At 38.5% G+C, this 19549-nt stretch overlaps 1 protein-coding gene across 1 annotated transcript in view; it reads left to right on the top strand.

Annotated features, from left to right (window-relative positions):
- Positions 1-19549, top strand: part of NEK11 (NIMA related kinase 11) — a 98876-nt gene that overhangs the window by 66819 nt on the left and 12508 nt on the right. Inside the window, exons 13-15 of the mRNA XM_054189618.1 lie at positions 1601-1728; positions 6944-7004; positions 13002-13098. Coding sequence (XP_054045593.1) covers positions 1601-1728; positions 6944-7004; positions 13002-13098 — 286 coding nt within the window. The remainder of the gene's footprint in view (positions 1-1600; positions 1729-6943; positions 7005-13001; positions 13099-19549) is intronic.

Below are 19549 nucleotides of genomic sequence, written 5' to 3'. Positions count from 1 at the left end.
GTATTTTTTAACATACTTTGGAGACAGTAGATAGTAGAGATCATATCTCACCAGGAGAGCTTCAACCACTTGTGCTGGAGATAAATACGTTTTCACTTTTTTCCTCAGTTCTCTTTCTTAGGCTTTAAAGACTAGAATTATTCCTCCTGCCCAAACTCCAATGTCTTTTAATGGATTTTAATTGTATTCCCTTATTTAAATCTTTTTGGTTTTTTGATCCACGTGAAACAAGTAAAATAACTATTAAACATTTGTAATTTCATATTGTTTTAATTTAATTTAAGATATTAATTTTTTTAACTAAATGTATAAAGATATTTATTTAAGATAAGTCAGTTTATATTTCTTTAAACTGGTAGACTTAACTGGGGAGAACGGTGGAAATCAGCATTAGCTAAAGTTAGGACTATGGTGATTTATGACAGCTGAATACTAAGCGTTTTTTATCTGCAGCTAACATTTCTTGCAATAATACCAGGCAAACTTGGATATCAAACATTTTCTTTTTCAAAACTAGTAGCATAAAAATATTGTTTCTGGGCTTGGATGTAACTTATCTTGGCAAATCAGTAAGAGACTGCTTAAAATTGAAGCACGGGGGTTAGCTCTCCTGGAAGATGTCTCTGGAATGTGTGAATGCACAGGGCTACTGATGGGATGGCTGGCGAGCTGGGCTTCCTTGTCTTCTGCTTCTCACCCATGTCTCTCATGGGCAGCTCTTTGCCTTCCTTCTTTGTTTATAAAAGTGGGGATTATGCTTTTTGTTGAAATAGTGATGACAGTCCAGCTTCTGCTTAAAATTCAACATATGCTTAGGTGCTTCTGCTGAAAAAGGACAGCTTGCTGAAGCAGGTGCCATCAGGCCTTGAGCTGTTTCACTACCTCCTTACTTACGTAGTCTGGGATGCTGAAAGATTTCACCTGGAGCAGACTGGCTGGGATGTCTTTCATGCTGTGATGAATGTGTTGAGTTTTAATAACAATTATTGTACTTCATAGGCTCGCTTGTGATTGATAGTAACAAATTGAGAAAGCGTGACACCCAAGTATGCGTAGCTTGACTTTACACCAGTTTCTTTTATTTTGTTATGCTTTTGCTTCAGGAAAGTTTGGAAAAAGATGTAGATTTTATTTCTTTTATCTTTTAAACATGTGCCTGGTATATATTATTTTCCATTTTAGCTTAGCAGTTGTATTCACCCTAGGTTGTGTGTGTTAGAGAAAACCAAATTGGGACATAATTTCAGCTCACAAAAGCTGGATTCAATTCAGTGCTGACCCTGCTTTGACTAGATGATCCCATGAAGTCCCTTCCAGCCTGAATTATTCTATGGTTCAGTGATTTCAGGCCAAAATCAATATAGATCCTTTAAGGTCTTTAATTAACATATGATGAGGATCTGACCTTTTGCCGGAGACAGCTTTAACATTGCTTATCATGTCATCAAAGATGAACATTTTAACCTGAAAATGTATCCCTTGATTTCTATTACAGAATGCATTGCCAGTGACATAACATGGACGTTATAAAATCCATTTTATCTTTTTAACATCGTGCATATTGTCTGTCTGTATACTTTAAACTCATAATTGCCTTTAGAGATCCCTGAAGACCCAGAAATTGCAGAAGAATATTATAATGATGAGTTTGAATCCTGTTCAGAAGGCAGTGAAGAGGAGGAGGAGGATGTGGAAGCATCACAGTTGGCCTTTAAGACAAATCACCAGGTATATGTGACCTTTGGGAAAACAGCATACACTTGATGCTCATGGGAAAATTAAGCTCCTTCCAAGATTTTGTCCTGCTGATGTTACTGAAATTTGGTTTTGTTAGGAATGTGTGTGTATGTCAGTATCATGAATTAATTATATGGGTATGCATATGTAATTCTTCTGAGACATTAATGAGAAAGATTCTTGCATTCCTTCAAGATTAAGGATAATACTCCTATGAATGCCATAAGGCGGATTGTTGTCAATAAACTCCCTTGTGACTCTAAATCATTCAGAGTGGGGTTCCCTCACATGTTAGCTATGGGTAGATTAAGTTAAAGCTGAAGGTATACTTCAAGCATAAGATCTAAGTTCCAACTCTTATTCCCATGGACAGATAGGCACCTCTAGTTGCCACTTCTTCCTGCCTATATTAGACATATTTTCTAGGATAGTGTGATGAACTGAGAGCCTAAAAAACTGCAAGACTTGAGCAGCAAATCTGTAGACTTTCCCAAGGATCTCAGAAAGCGTCAGTGAAAAATTATTGAAAGTCTTCAAGTAGCTTTATCAGGTGAGGCTGCCACAAGAAAGTCTTAGGGATTGTAGTGTGAAGAAGGTTGAAGATTATTGGAAAAGGCACCTAATTTAGATCTGATCAGAACGAGCTGAGATGAATCTTGTCTCAAGTGATCGAGTCTCAGTGAAATCAATGAACTTAAATGCCCAAGTCAGTTCTGAAAATGGATCCTTCTAAGGTATTCAGGAACAATTCATTTCTCCCTTGAGCGACCATTGCATACAATGCCTCTGAATGGTACTGTCTGATTCTGTTTAGGATCATATATGTTATTCTGAGTTCATGTTCAAATTTTGCAGAACAGAGTGTGATGTCTTTTGCATTCTAGGGAGCCAACCACATATGCTAATACTCGTCACCAAATTATAAATAACTTATAATGATTTTTGAAAATTTTGAACTAATAGTTTCTTTCAGATGTAGTTTTAAGGGCAAAAATAAAATGTTTGTGTGAGAAATCAGAACTCTACTTCTACCATGGTAGCAAGGAGTCCTCAAATTTTCTCAAAAGTTAAACTTGAAATTTACTCAGAAACAGCTTAATTCAATCTAGAAACGTCCTCCTAGCTTTCAAATTAAATACAGGGGATGTTTTAAAATTCAGGATCTGTTTATACAGTAATGGTCTAAAGAAATTATTAGTGAATTGTAAGTCAGTGGAATATCTAAGACAATGCCTTTTTTCAGGTTGCTGGGTCTGTGTTTACCCACAACACATAGACATGCAAACGGTCTGTTTCCCAGAAAGTCAACCACAAGATACTCTTGAAAATAAATTATTGCTCACTTTCATCAGACTCTGAGATTATCTTTTTTCTTTTTAGAACGCCGTTTAAAATTTTCATTCAACTTTCATTGATGGTGTCATTAAGTGTCAATCAATAGTGTTTTTGAACAGGCAGACTGCTGCTTAGAATTAACGAAGGGCAGAAGATAAAAATAGATTTCTCAATAATGCAGAATAAATTAGGTGTTGGCAGTCAGATCTGAGCAGCGACATTCCCTCATTTTGCAGTGACTCAGAATTCGGCGATGACAAGAGCAATCATTGTGGGCTGGAAGAGTTGTCCCACTGGCACCTCTTGTCTGAATCCAGCCTGGATGGACCTGAGGCTTCGCTCTACCAGCAGTCTGTGTGCACACAGGGCACTACCCCTCTGTGAACTGCCCTGCCCAAACTGACTGGGAAGCACCCCCGGTGGCCATTTGCCTTTTAGTACATCCTCTATCAAAGAAACTAATTGTCTTTGTTTTTTCTCATGTTGATCCCAGGCACCTTAGATAACGCAGAAGTGTGTTTCTGGGTGTCGACACAATCACCTTTTCTTTTTCTTGGGAGGTGAGCATAATTTTCAGTTTTCCCTTTGTCAAGTGAAAAATTCTGCAGTAAGTCCAAGGTCAAAGCAGACTGAACTTAGCTCTGCAGTCTGGACACCTAAACGTGAACTAACTGAATGGAAAGTCTGTACAGTAAGGGGAAGTAAGCAAGCATTTTTAAGGAATAATATTATCTTGGTATAAACATCTAACGTAGGTTAGATGGAATATGCTGAGAGGTCTCTTTTTCTCTCTGGTGATTATAAAGGGAGCTACAGTTATTAGCATGCATGAGACATCTTCATCCTGGATGTCAACAGTTACGTGAGATGAATCCCACTCAACGGTAGGTGGGATCATGCTCAGTATTAATAATAAGATTCAAATACTACCAGAATAGATTTGATCTTGCTAGTATATAGCAGGGGTTTGCTTCTGCAGTCATATACTTAATACCAAAACTCCTACTCCTATTTCTATGATGGGATTCATAGTCTTAAACCCTTTCTCCAAAAATACCTTCATAAATTAAGCTTTTGGATGTGTGTGCTAATAAAAAGTCTTTGCACTGCCGCACAGGATAAGGACTTGTAAGATATTTACCTTCCTAATCCATGCAAATCTCTCAATTTTCCAATGCCAAGATTGCTTTACTAGTTACTTCCGTGCAGCGCTCTCTGGTGACCCCATTACTTCAAACAATGATTAAAAAAAATATCTGATGTTCATGCGGTAGGGGTCATGCATCAGGGGTCAGAGAGGTCATCTAATTGAACAACACATTGGGGTACATGATGTAGAAAGACATCCGAGTTATTTATTGAAGCTATATTAGGTTCCCACAGATGTCGAGACAGACTGAGAAGTGGTGCCCTTACGTGGGATGCGACACCTCTTCAGTTATGAAGGTAGAGTTAGACACTGGAACGATATAATTTCAAAGATTTAGGATTGGAACCGAGACAGCTATTTTTTCCTGTGTTGATATCTTTCGATCCAACCTGTGTGTTTTCAGCAACATTGTCCAGTTGCAGATGTGGAGTTACAACCAATTTCAGACCCTAAGCACATCTAGACCTCTTGTCTTGGCTGTAGCATTGGAGTTTAGTGTCCTTTGTCCGTTTCTTTTGGAGCAGAAATGCAGGTTGCCAGATTTCAAGCAGCAATTTGCCAATTACTTTTCTAGACCACTTCAAGCCAATGGCTCTTGCCCACATATTTTTTTCTAGGAACACTAGTTTCTAATTAGGGGGAAAACATGAAAGAGAATGAGAAACTGTTTGTAAAAATTTTTTTAAAATATGAAGCTTAGGAGAGGTTTCATCTTGAAAAGTTAGTGCGTGATGAAGCTCATTAGCTATAATTTAACTGAGATGCTAATGGATGCTTTTTACTGCAGCTTATCACCACCTTCTTTGTGCTTTCTTTTAGTGACAATAATAGCAAATTCACCCTCTTTGTTCTGACAAAGTCTACTAATGTGGTACATTAACTTCCTATTTTCAATTTCCAGGTTGCTTCTGAGATTGTCAAGCCAGATAATCATCTGACATAAATTATCATAGCTCTAGTGGCTGTGGGTGGTCTATATGCTGCCACCCGACAAATGCTCCACTGGATTCCTAACATGTGCCTTTGCTTCTAGAAAGGGTTTCGTTTGTTCTGAATTTCAGCATTCATCCACGCTGGCTCTTATGTGCAAGAGTGCCTCTACCTGTCAAAGTCCATTCTGAAGGGCTTTAAAAAAAAAGAGAAACATTAAAGAAATATATTAAATAGATAAATATATTAAATAAAACAGGTAAAATCCTCTTGGACTGCTAAACCCAAGTGGACAAAAGGCATAGGTAGTACAGGAGGAATTATATTTGTAAAATTAAGTCTGTCTTAATTCAATGTTCAATATATATTTTATATATAAATGTAATACATTCATCAGCGTTTCCTGGGCACTTTATTGTGAACGGGCAAAAGCCCTGGTTAAGCAGGTTCAGATTAACTTGTTCATCTGAGGTAACTCAGGGACTTTGGATGGGCGGTGGAACTGGAAACCCTCGTGCTGATTTTATCCAGCCAGGACCCCACAGGCTGCTCCAAAAGGGTAAAGAGGCTCCTTCAGACCTATGAGCCTTTGGATTATCTCTTGAAATGGCCAACCTAGAAGCTGATTACCATCTTGCAAACCTCAGCTAAAAAGCAGAGCCTGTTTCAAATATAAGCCCATGAAACAACTTTGGGTGATAAGAAGTTAGATCACGCTCCTCCATAACAGCTTTCACTCGCACCAAAAGGTCACTAACTAACTAACAGTCATTGCCAACAATTATTGTCATGGTATTAAGGTATACTGACAGTTCCTCAGTTTGAGAAACTTAGAATGAGCTTTTTTGAGTAAGATGACAGAGAAGTAAAAAGCAGATTGTCCATTGTAGAAGCTGAGGTCAATATGTTTTCTTTTTATTTCAGAGTTTTAAATTTTAAAACCATAGGCTCCTCAATATTTTTTTAATATGCAGATTTTTGGCAGATTTTTCAGTAAGGTCAAGATTTTGACTTTCAGTTTTAAACAGCAAGAAATGCCATGTTGTCAAATGTGGTACGGCAGTAACTTCTAGAAACTCAGAGTCCAAGTTTCTCTTGGACTTTAATAAAACTGCAATCTACTTTCTGGAGCACAATCACTGCTTAATGAACAGATCTTTAAATTTAATCTGTGTACACAAATAGCATTTCACAGGAAAGATACATGGTAAAACTGTTAATCATCTGTCTGGTAACAGAATATTTGAAATAGAAAAGTGCTAAAATCTCTTCTTAATTAGAATTTTTTCAATTGGTCATTGTTACTAGGCGTGTAAGTAGATACAATGACATGAAACATAAGTATTAATTTGCAGTGAGCAGCTATCATAAGCATAAGAAATTTTGGCGTAGTTAAGAAGAAGTACACACTTGCCCTTTTCAATATAATATTGTTTTAGATATTCCAGGACTCACCGATGATAAAATGCTGGTGTATTTTCAGAGATTGCACACCACCCTCCACAGTAAACATATCTTCTTTAAACTCCATGCACAGCTCTACACACTTATGTTCTGCAAGGAATCTGATGTAAATATTTTTTTTTATATAACATCATTCCCAAACTGATGGTTTAGGAGAAGAAAATACAGAAAAAGTCCTGAGCAACGTAGACTCTTTGTAGTCTAGTGTTGACATTTGTTGGCGTAAGTGATATCCTTTATGTTTGTGGAATCATAAGTCTGGTACATAGTGCTTATATTTAAGTTTGTGCTCACGCTAATGCTATTCTTTATCTCATTTATCCACAGGACAGTGATATCGAGGCAATGGTCAAGTATTTGGAGAGTGTCCTGAATACTAGCTCATTGGGTAAGATGATATCTCTTCTTTAAATGTAATAGCAGCAGTTATTAGCAGTCTGTATTCATTACAGTCCAATTATTTCCATTTTGCAATAAAATAACTCAAAAAATGTGATCTTCTTGAAAATTGCTTCCTTAACCTACTGTAGAGAAGAATAAATATACCACAGGAAAAGGCATACACAGTTAAGTGCTTTTGTTGAAAATAATAGAGCTATAAAGCGTGATGGACAGAAGTGTGGAATGTTATAACAAAAGCTTTTAAAAACTTGGCTTCTGCCATCTTTACTCCAGAGGAAAATATTTAAGGGTATGTAGGTTCTTTTATAGTTTCTAGCACTGGAAACAATAAGAGAAAATGAGTTAAAATATTTCAAAATTTCGTTTAAATGATGATCTGGGTTTGCATAGTATTAATTTTATTTTATTTTACAGTATCTCATTACAAGCACAGAAAAATCACTGAGAATTTAAGTTTGCCATTTAATCCTAAAGTCTCCCACAAGTTCTCTCTATAAATGTATAGTTTGAAAGCCTGGTTTCTTGTGTTCTGCTTAAAAGCTAAAAAGAGAACTTAAATGAAAGAAGGGTATTTACTGAGGCTGGTGTACTCACTGCCCTTGAAGACCACTGGGTTGAACTGTGGCAGCAGTAGCCTGCGTGTGGGTTGCATGAAAGCCCAGCTGGGTTCCCAAATGCCCCCGATAAACGTTACTAAGTATTATCTTATATCTCTGACACAATAACATAGGGGAAGCCTGGGAAAACTGAATCATGTCTGGTCATCTTCTGGGTCCCATGTGGGGGAGATCCTTGTGATGGAAGGAAGGAACATTCACGTCCAGCTTGTCTTCACAGTAACGGAGATCCCGTGGTCTTCAAATTCTGCACTCATTTATGCATTTGCAGCATTGTTGTCTGCAGTGGGTTTGCAGAAGTGGAAATAGGGACAATATTTAGCTCTATGCTTCAATATTTTGTTATTTTAATGAAAGAGAGGAATTGCCTTGAGGGCTTCTGGGAATAACCTGGAGTATTAGCCAAACAGTGGTATTTTTAAAAAATCATAGTATTAAAGAGACTCTTGTCTTTTTTCTTTCAGTATTAAGAACAAGAAGATGCCTTTAAAACTTATAATATTAAAGAATTAAATTGCGCTTTAATCATTAAAAAATCTCTGACCAGTCTGTGTGGAAACTTAAAGCCTTTCTTCAAGCTGAGTTGGTAATTAGGTTTGCATGGTCTGTTCCAAACAAATATATGTGATGATAATAAGAGAGAAATTTGCTAGGTTCCCTTTTATCTTTGTACGTTCAGTGTCACTGAGGCAGTTTAAATATTTACTATTTTTAGTTCTTCCAATGTCAAACTACAAAGCTGCAGTTGGACCTCGTTATATGTGTTTGCTAACATTCATTTATACCTTGCTTTTTCTTCACTGGGCTGCAAAGTCATGTTCAGTCAAAATTTTCTGTATACCATGCATTTTACGTAGGGTAGATACTTGTTCTCTGTTCACCCTAAAGCTAGTTATGTCCACTTCCAGGTCTGTGTTTCTTTAACTGATGACTAGCACGTTGGTTATAGCCATGGGATTGCCAGTACCAGCTTGTGCCCCACCTCTTGTCATCCCATGCCCATAGTCCTTTACACCTCATTCTTTGTCCCTGCTTTTGAAAGCATCTGCTGTTGTACCAGGCCTGTATTTCTCTACATTAATTATATTAAGTTAGTTATAAATATATCATTCTACACAGATTACTACTATCTATCTAAAAATGCAGGTTGTACAATACAAAAATAAGTGGAAACAAAACAAAATAGCCACAAACACCTGGTCATTAGGAGAACTGCTGTTACAGCTTAAGCTTAAGTTCATGGTGGGTCAAGACAAGTTCAGACAAAGCCTGGAGCCTTGCAAACTCTGGTCCAAGCGTTTGACCCGGTAGTAGCAGTGGCAATACCATATTACTGGGCTACAAAGCTACATCATCATTATAGTGTCTACTTCTGAAAACAGCGTGGATTTCATGGCAATACCAGGGCAAATGCAGAAATCTGGTCTGGCCAGAATTCCTTGTAGTGTATTTCATTGTTAAGGGTATTGTGAAAAAAAATTATGTGCCATTTCAAGCAGATGTTAGAGAACATCTGAGTAGAATAAAACTAGAACTTTTTTAATGTCAGCAAGGCCTGCGATAAAGAGGATGCAGTAAATAGACATTGTTTTTCCATAGATGGAGTTGCTTTAGTACAAACCTCAGTGTTGAAGGGTAAAAGGGTTTTTGAAGTAACAGTTTTTTCCTCAAGAGTTCCCACTGAGTCACTGTGAATATCAGTGCTTCAGTGTGGCACAAGGTTCATTTTGGGTTGGCTATACAGTTCCATGTGGAGTATATTTGAAATAATATAGTCCATGCTGATAAAGTTTGAAAAATTGGAAAGATCCCAGAAAAGAACTGCAAAAGGAAAGGAAGTTTGAAAACCTGGTTTTAAAATTTACTAAATCTACTTAGCTTAAAGGAGAAGGTTAGAGGCTGTTGGGTAACTTTGTATTGTTTATAAACTCAGGAAAATACATCTGATTCTAAGGAGCTTTTTAATCTTGTAGAAAATGTCCTTGAAGGATCTCATATGTAGCAGTGAAAGCTGAAGAAAGAAATCCAAAATCCAAACAGAAGTCTATGATGTAGTGGAGATAACAGCTTCACAACACAGAGTGGCTTACCGAGAGATGCAGTAGATGTCTATCACCAATTATTTGGTTGTTAGCAGAAATGTTGGTAGGAATGCCTTTGGGCCATAATGTATGAAAAGTCTCACCATATAATCATAATCACCCATTTTAAATCTAAGTACCTGTGAATAAATGTCAGACAGAAGATTTGTTTCCCTACAGATCCTTTCATCTTCCCTTTGACAGAACAAGAAAGATGCAGTGAGAAACTCAAACTGGTGCTCCATGACCTGAGGATAAAGATCTTTTGCCCTTTTGCCCTATGTTGTTCTCTGCAGTACTGGGCTAGACACTGGGAGAGTATTTGTCTTTGAAATGGATCTAGAAAGCCACAATACCTGTTTTTGAAAAGTCAGTGCTCTTGTTGATTAATTGGATTTTGTTTAATGAATCAAGAATGACATATTGCATAAAAAATGCAAATAGTTATCCGGCCACTTTTTGAAGAAGCACAATTACTTGTTCTGCGTTGATGCATGGGTAGGCAAACTGCTCAAAGCTGGGTGCAAATTATATTATTAATCAAGTAACTGCTTCTAAGAAAATATCTCTGACATAGAAGTTGGTGTGGCTTATGAATGACCCCAGGAAAAATTTTTGAGGCTTGTTGTAGCAACAACATGAAAAGGTCTTAGCAGTTTTCACTGAGAACTCTTTTTTTTGGTAACTAACCACACCTTTGCAGCATCCTGCAATCTGTAGTCATTGCAGCTACCCCACAGTACCCAGAAAATCTTATTAAATGGAGAAGAAGATAGATACTAGTTTGTGTGTAGAGAATAAGTTTTGCTTGGCCAGCTGCCAACGTGGAGAGTAGACAAAGTACGAATTATTTAGCCTGGAATTCCAGAAAAAAACAAGAAGGATGTCTTTAATAATGAAATGTCGGAGGAGAAGGAGATATTGCAGCAATAAATAGATTGAACCCACTACACAGAAAGAGAATGCTGAGCTCTTACTACAGTGATATATCCTGTAATAATAGTAATACCAGAATTTAGCTGAGGCTTGTGGTTAAATGTACTCTTTTTTAAGAGATTATATTTTTCTTCAGCTATTGGAGCTGAAGGCATCAATTTTTTATTGCTTCCAAAGACCCAAAGCCCCGCATTTGGACCTTAATTCTATGCCAGCTCCAAGAGGAGCATGCCACCCAGTAAGTCATGAGCATTGCTTTGCACAGCGTTTGGGGTTTCCTCAGGGCCACCCTGAGGACAGCTGAGTTTTCCAATGCTGCTCAAGTAACTGAATGCTTACAGACCCCGTGTAAAAATGTATGGATATGCATGTGTACTGTTACAGTAAATGATCAGGAAATGTTTTTTGCATCAATGGGTGAAGTTATTGGTTGCTAGTAAGAATTGAGCTTGTCATTTTTCATCTTTTAAACTACGTTAACTATACCTCAGTTGTAATACTTAGGCACCAGACCACTGTTAGCCGTTAGGCGTAAAGAGGAGTAAGGAAAATGATTTAAAAAGTCAGATCGTTTGTCCATAGCCAGGAATCTATTTCTTCTGTGGTCTCTCTCCATGCCTGCTTCCTATCTTCTGAATCCAGCAAAGCTCTGAATCCAGCAGGTGCTTACTGTGGGTGATTCAGTAGGATCACTCACGGTGGAAACTTTTAATCTCAGTATTCAACCTTATGTGATCAGGGTCTAGAATCGTGTAAAACACAGGAGCTTAACTCCGCTTAACTCCTGGGAAAGCCATGATTATGCATTCCAGGGAAGCATTCAGTACTCTCTGTGAGTGTCTATACTGCTCGTAGCAGGAAGGTGGCTGCAAGCTCCCTATGGATGCATGTGATCAAGGTTAATGCAATCCAAACTAAAGCCGAACTGACTCCAAGATAAAACCCCTGCTAGGAGGGGAGGGCGTGTTCATTTAGACACAACATTGTGTTGATGTGTTTGTGTGGCTTTCAGCTTCTTCATATCCTACGCAGAGCCCTCCTGTGCCTGTTCAGGTATTGGGCCCACACATTTACACAGGATGTAGTTGCACCATGATACATATTCTCCTCTTTTGGGAAGTGAAATCCTAATGCCAAATATTTTGCAAGAAGAAACTAAAATAGCTGCTTTGTTTAGTTTAGCAAATTGAAAGCTGAAGTAGGATGTCTTTTTCCAATTATAAAGAAATGAAAGGAGTATGCAAAAGGGAAGAACTAAGAAAGCCAAACAAAAGGACGGGCACAGGAGAAAAATGAGCATGGACTGGCCAATAAAGAACTTTTGTTGGGAAATTGGAGGAGAGACTTTAGCCACCAGCTCACAGTGAGGCTCTGAAATCATGTTCCAATGGGAGCAGTAGGGGCAATAAATAAAACACAGAATGGTTTCAGTTGGAAGGGACCTTAAAGATCACCTAGTTCCAACCCCCTGCCATGGGCAGGGACACCTCCCGCTAGACCAGGCTGCTCAAAGTCCCATCCAGCCTGGCCTTGGACACTTCCATGCACGGGGCATCCATTTTTCTGGGCAACCTAAATTCCTTAGGTTAAGCAGAGACTTACATGATGGAATGGCAACCTGAAGTTGCAGGATATTTGTGCTGACAGCCCTGACAGGGCCTCTGGGATGCAGCACTTCTGTGTCCCTGTGGGTGAGCACCACAGCGGTCTGTGAGCATTAGGGCCTCACATATTGCAACAGCTCTGAAGGCCTCTAAACAGAAAGAGTGTGGGTGTGTGTATATGCTTATGTATATTTCTCATACATATATATATATATTTATTTACATATACAGGTATTTTTTTTATATATATATATGTAGGCATACATAAAAAGAGTGCCTTCATCTGAAGGGGAGAGTGATGTCATAAGTTAAATACTTTCTGTTTACAATAATTATGAAGCTAAAGGAGAGACTTGCCTGTTAGGAAGAAGGTTCTTGCTCTTATAAATAAGTGAAAGGACAATGAAGGAAAATACATATTGTCTAAGCAAATTTAATTTTGTTTAATATTTATCTGTCCCAGCACTTTCTCCAGTGACTGTTCTTTCTGTTGTAATGTAATTCCCTGTACGCTACACAGAAGGAAAATTGTTGTTAAAAATTTGGTGCCTTTAAGATATAAATCTACTTGTCCCTCAGAGGGGAGTTGCCCTTAATGTGCATGTAATAATCTAATTCATCTTTAATTAATGTGGCACTACCTTGTGAGAAACAAGGTCTTCCTCCTTCTGACTGCCCTTGACTCTGCAATAGAGCTCAGGGGATGAAGGTGAATAAGGTTATGTGTCTGTGCATTGATTTGTAGGCTCGGGGACTGTCACCGGAGTGTCTCCAGGGGCGCCCCAAGGATTCAGAGCTCTCAACAGCACTATGGCTGAGACCAAACTGAAACGCATGAGGGAGTAAGTAGAATATTTATATGTTACCCATATTCAGACAAATAGGATGGATTTGAAAAACAGCAGAACACAGCAAAGGAAACCATGTGTTGTTTCCCCACTCCAAAAAAATCCCTTCAGCAAAAAGAAGTGGATGGTAAGGTATCTTTACAGACTGGATGCGTACTTGCCTCCAGAGGATGAAGGTTGCCTGTCACTCCTGATTGTTTTCTCATAATCTGCACAACCACTGTCATCCTTCCAGGATCTAGTGTGCTTTTGCTGCTGTCTGCGTTGTTCTTAACTTTGCTTTCTTTTTTACTTCATCTGCAGATCCCCTTTTTTAGTTCACCTGCAGATACCCATGTTCCCACCATGTTTGCTCCCTCACCCACACTTCATTCTTGCCTGGAACAAAAGATTAATGGATTTATTTCCCAAAAAAGTGATGATTTGATGACTTCCCATGATTTGATTGTTTCCCATGATGATATGATGATTTAAACCAAACACGATTGCTGCTGTTGGCTGGGATTTTCAAATAAGACAGAGGAATTTACATGCGCAGCTCCCTTTGAAACTCATTGTTTAATTGCTTTCAGCATCATTGAAACCCCAGCTTTATTAATCAAGATTTCAGTGTCTTAATAAAACAAAGATCTGTGCTTCCTTTCTAGAATATACTGGTTAATGTATCTTGAGCTTTTATCTTGATTCAGTAATTTCTCGCCTTCTAAGATTTATTGTACGCTAATGTAGGTGCTGATCTGATAATCATGATGCTATGTATTATTTCTGAACTCAAATTTTCTTTGCAGTGTTGCAACATTCAACAGATCTCGGATTGTAAACTCTTTAAAAAAGGGCAGTTTTCTTTTGTGTGGGTGGTCAGTGCCAACAATATGGTGGATGTTATCAGAATACAAATAAGTCCAAATAGTTAATGCTAGTAGTTATTTAATGAATCCTCTAAAGAAAATGAATGCAACCAGAACAGCGTTGATGCCAATCACTGTTTAAAACAAATTACAGTGCCAAATGCACCATGTATTCAAGGGAAATAACAATCAGATTTACTCCAGATAGAAGTTGTTCAGTTTTATGGCATTTTGAGATGCAGCAGCTCCTAGGGTTTCACTTCATGGCTTAGCCTTTATTGTGCAACCAGTCAGCAGGTTTCACAGCCTGCCACTCTGAGTGCTTTCCATTCCTTTTTCATAGAAAGTACTTATAAAAATAAAAAAGCATCATGTTGTGCCAACTAGTTGCAAGGTGAACTTGTTTAGTCAAAATGCTCACTAATTTTACAGCTTCATCTTGCGTTCTCATGGTTACAGGATAAACCTTAAATTTTGAACTTCATGATCATTGCCTTTAGGGCTGAGGTACAATTAAATCACTTGCTTCTTTCAAGTTCTGTTTTTCTAGTGCTTTTTCATGGTTTTCACAGTTTGTTGGTTCTGATAGGATAGGCACATGGTGGTGGTTAAATGCTGAAAATTTTGGAAGTAATGAAATGATGAAAAAGTTGGAATATGATCCTTTGGAAATGTGACATTGCAGAATAGTTTATAAACAAGCCATATGCTAATGAAAAGCCTGATTAACTGCAGTAATTCACATTTAATGCATTAGACTTCTTGGTTTTGGAAACTTTCCTAGTCATTTTGTTCCTGAATGAGAACAGTCAGCTGGGTATTGAGGCCAAAAGACCCAACCAAGTGGCATCTTGAGAACTTTCATCAGACCATACCCATGAATGATTTTCAAGTTACATTCCTTAATAGAACAAGTTAAGAGGGGGTATGTGTTGGGTTTGTTTAGGTTTGGTTTTTTTGTAAATAAAGGTACAGATCTCCTTTTGTGCGCAATGAAGTCTATCAAAATATTTACTCAGATTATTGCCCTTTCTCCTAAACGTACTACGACCTTGTCACTTCCTGAATATGTAATGGTGAGTGAGTATGTTAATTGCTTGGAAGTTAGGGTGTTAAGAAACAAGTGGGTGAGCATGGTACCCAGCATCCACAAGGAGATGCTTGCAAAGTCTTACATGTGGCCAGCCTGCACACAAAGGATAGTGGGGGAATTTTCAGTGGCAAGAAGGAAGTACATCTGGCTGCAGAATGATGCATGAAGCCTCAGCTGCTCTGCTCATCCCTCATCAAACTTCACATGATGTGTTGTACTTCATCCACACAGCAGAGCTGCTTAGGCAAGGCTAACATAATTTAGACTTGTGCGACTCAGTTTTACTCAGGAAGCCACAGACTTATGGTGGGGTCTTACAGTTGACAGCTTCTAATGAAAGAGAGAAGGTGGTTATTTTGTCTTAAAGAAAGTGAGTAGCTGGGGTTCTTATGATGAAACAGAAAAGAAGAGCAGTGGAGACAATGTGGAAGTGCAGTGAAATCTGTCTAGGTGTCAAGTCACTATAGAAACAGAAGTACGAAGGTTTGAGATCAGTGCCAGTTTCAGATGCTAACAGCAATAGATTGTGATGAGCACTCTTATGTCATGAATTGCTCAGAAAGCAAGCATTGTGCCTATACATTGCAAGTAACATTAATGAAAGAAACTCGTTAGTTCTGAAAAAATGGTAGATTCATGTAAAACAACACAGAGTCTGACAGCAAAAGGGCCTTTTAGCCATTTTTAATTGACATGTGAATGATATGGGCTGACAAACAACTGCAGCAGGACAGTCACTTGACAAGATGTGATGTGCTCATTCCTTGAGTCATTGCAGTATGCCGCACTGAATGCATTCTTTGACATTAAAGAGACTTGCCCTTTATTGGAGTGCCAATTTAGGTAGCCTCTACTGTATTCTTGTGCAGGGCTTTATACCTATATTCATGTGAGAGGGAAGTTATGCTAAAAGTCCTTACAGGGAGTCACCACGAATATGGTAGGTCGAAGTCCTTTGCCTTCTTCTATTTTAAGTAAAAAAAAAAAAGGCTCAGGGCTTAACCTATAGATAACCTGATAGTGTTTATGATTCAGTCACCAGCTTCCTTCTCTACAGTCCCTGAATATTTTCCCTGTCATCTTCTTTCCAATTCCCCTTGCGCTCTGTTACAGCATTTTGATTGCTGTCCTCTCAGTAAAAGTCATGATAAAATCACCTGCTCCTGTGACAAAAAGTTCTAGTTTGTTATACTTGGTATCAGTATTCACTATAAAGTTTATAGCAGCAGAGATTTAACTTTACGTTTCAAGTAGAATTCATTCTCTCTGCAAAACCTTCTACTTCAGTGCTAAGCATTTTGATATTGGGGTCTTCTGCAGTGTTGTTAAGAAACCTCTATTTCTTGAACTAGCCCCCTCAAAGGTTAGCTGAGCTTTTTCTCATTATGCTCCTTCCAGGCCTTGCATGTTAACGGTGGGAAGTCAAGCAAATATATAAATCAGAGTTGTGTGACTCGTATTCTTCATATTGGGCTTTTAAGCTGAGGAATCATGTTAGATGCAGGAAACAGGAGGAGCTGTTTCTTGGTATTTTCTGTCTCAGCCACCATCTCATTCTCGTGGTGGTTCCCATCCATGGTACTGGGTAACTTGGTGCACGCCTCAGTCTGAGAAGCTCTACTGACACGTGCTATCCAGAGCCAAATTATCTTCACCAGAGAGATCCATGAGGAAAAATTAATTTCCATTCTCTGATGCTCCCCTATAGAGACTTTCCAACTATGCATCTCAGAAAAGAACCCTGCTGTTCTTCAGAAACAACTCCTCGAACCAAAGCTTTTTTTTTTTCACCATCAGATCAAATTCTTACACCACCTATTCCTTTTACTGTTTCCCCTGAGGTCCCTACAGCTCGTCACAGTCTTCTTTACAAAATGTCAGAAGCTTTGGCAGTACGCATTGCCTGAAAGATTGGCTTTGTCCCTAAGGAAAGGCTTTCGAAGAGTCATTGTAGCAAACACTAGCTTCTTTTCTGCCAGCTTTTGAAAAACTCGGTGGACAACCCCAAAGCTTTCTTCAGGCTTGAACTAACAGCACTACATTAAAAGAGACAGGCCCAACTTTAGATCTCTAGCTGAAAAAGTTTTTCTACTTCTTTATAGCTTACTCTATTTTATTGTGAGGCCCTTGTTTCCAAGATTTTGACCACCTCAGCCACAATTTGAGCACAATGAAGGGCCTGGCAGAAGCACAGAAACCGGTGCGAAGTCTTATGATGCACGCTTGACATCTCAAGTCTGTGCAGGTTTTTATGATCTAAAACGGAGAAGCAAAGATGAGAAATAAGACAAGTGTGTGCAGAAATTTGCGGAAAAGAACAAACCTTATTAGGGGTTTTGGTGCAGTTGACTATATTCACAATTGCATCTCCCTCTATTATGTAGTATTCGTTTCCCAGCTGTCCAGTGACTGGAGGCTTTCCCTTGAAGCCTCTTCAGCACAGCAGTCAAAATTCATGTCTTGGCTTTGTAAAATCAGGATTTGTGTTGTACAGAGTAAGGCTGGTTTTTGAATGATGGAATAGCTATAGAACAGAATGCATATCTTGTTCTCTCTTTCCTGAAAATATGAAAAGAAATAAAAATGTAGGAAATGAAGAAAAAAAAGTTAGTACAGCGTGTTTTGTGCTCCTTTGTGGAGGTATCCATGAATATATACAATGCATCATTTTAATAGCCATGAACTTTAATATGCAGCTTAGAATTCAATAAAATGTATGTCAGTAAAAGGAAAAGGCTTTTATGCCCCAAATTTTAAGTAAATTAAAATCCTTTTGCACAGCAGTAAGCACTTCTTAGTCAGTCCCTGAAGTCTTACGCACAGCAGCATACCATGATCAGGAAAAAGACTTCATCATCACCTGCTGAGTGTAAGTAAAGCCATCTTTCAGAAGTCATGGAGAAAAGGCATTTGGTGATATTTTTATTCTGTTCCTGTGAATGCTCATGACACTATTGATTTGCACTCATGAGCAGTATGCATATATACTTCTTGTGCTTGTGACATTGGCATCAAATATATCGTTTACCTTAAAAATTCAGAAAGAAAGGTCATACTGAAGTCATTGAATAAGCACTGGATATTCTTTAAGATAAGTAGCCCTAAAAATGCCTAAAGTATACAAGACTTTTTGTAAACTTATTTCTGCACATTTTTGAACTACTGCAGTAAAGAAACTGATTACTTGATTTTGTGTTTTATTAGATGCTAGGTGGACCTTCCTAAGGGTCAGCTCTGAGACTTCTGAAACTGGTTTTGTTATTGACATCAAGGACAGCTTTAGGTGAAGACAAAAGCAACAAATATAGAAAAGCTAATCGGGTTTTTAGACTTCCATAGAAAGAATTCTCAGTGACCTTCTAACTGCCATTGACTGTCGTGTTGAAGGTGTCATGAAGTAAACGTGCATGAGGAATAAGATATTTTCTCACAGACGAAAGACATATTTGGTAAGGAAGTTTATTGACACTGTCTGAGCTATGGCTGTTTTTTGCAGATGAATAGAGGACATTATTCTTGAGAGTATTGATCCTGGAATGTTTTTGAGCAGGAAATTTCCTCTTAACACATACCACAGCTGTTCTGCTGAACACTCCATTTTCTGGTAATAATTTCTGTCTGGTGATCCCAAGACATCTTGCCGCGGCTAAGCCAAAATATTACTTACATATCCATCCTGCTTGTCACTTCCTTTCTCACACCTCATTTTTAAAGGCCAATCTTCATCTCTTAATTGTTTAAGGCCGAATGAGCTCACCACAGAAATAAGTTAACATCTTAACCCGTGAGTTTCTTCTTCATTTACTGATAATCTATTTCAAGATAATTGCATACTTACCTTCCAGACACAGATTTGAAGGTCTGAAATATTTTGATTTTGCTGTTTGCTTTATAAGCAAATGAAGTGAAAATACGGTAGAACTAACCAGGAACGCTAGGAGAGTTGAACCTGCCTTTATGTGACCAAGTTGGGAACTTGGTTCTTGGCTCCTTTCAGGGAAAGTGAGTGAACGCTCCTGGTTTGTGGGCTGTTGCTGTCCCAAGGCAACAACTGAGAGAGAAAGTGGGAATGGATGAATCCTGGGCTCTTCCTGCCTAAGAAGAAATGAAGGTGAGCAAGGCAGTGGCTATTGCCCAGGAGTACAGGAGTCCTCTGCAGCAGACATAGTAGTCCTCCCTCAAGGCTGAAGTTGGAGATGATGGTCTAAATCCCCAGGCAATTTCCTGTGGGTCTTCATTCATCTTCTTCCCATTGTCCGTGCTGTTGCCTTTTCCATAGCAAAAGCTGGCTGCCTCTCTTGTTGTCTTGGCCCTCTGTCTCTGCCTTCCTCAGCTAAGTGGTTTGGACTGTTATCATCCAGGAAGGAAAAACTAGGTAAAATCTCAGAGCACCCAAAGAGACAAGTTCTACTCACTTCCAAAGGGACCGAGGCACCCTGGAGATGGTTATCATGTGAATATCTTCCTGATGATCATTTGAAAGCCACTGCTCAATTCCTGGTGG

This window comes from Rissa tridactyla, chromosome 2 (assembly GCF_028500815.1).
Source record: "Rissa tridactyla isolate bRisTri1 chromosome 2, bRisTri1.patW.cur.20221130, whole genome shotgun sequence".
In the NCBI taxonomy this organism is placed as follows: Eukaryota; Metazoa; Chordata; class Aves; order Charadriiformes; family Laridae; genus Rissa; species Rissa tridactyla.
Note: the sequence above shows the minus strand (reverse complement) of the source record. Positions and strands in the feature narration are given on the sequence as shown.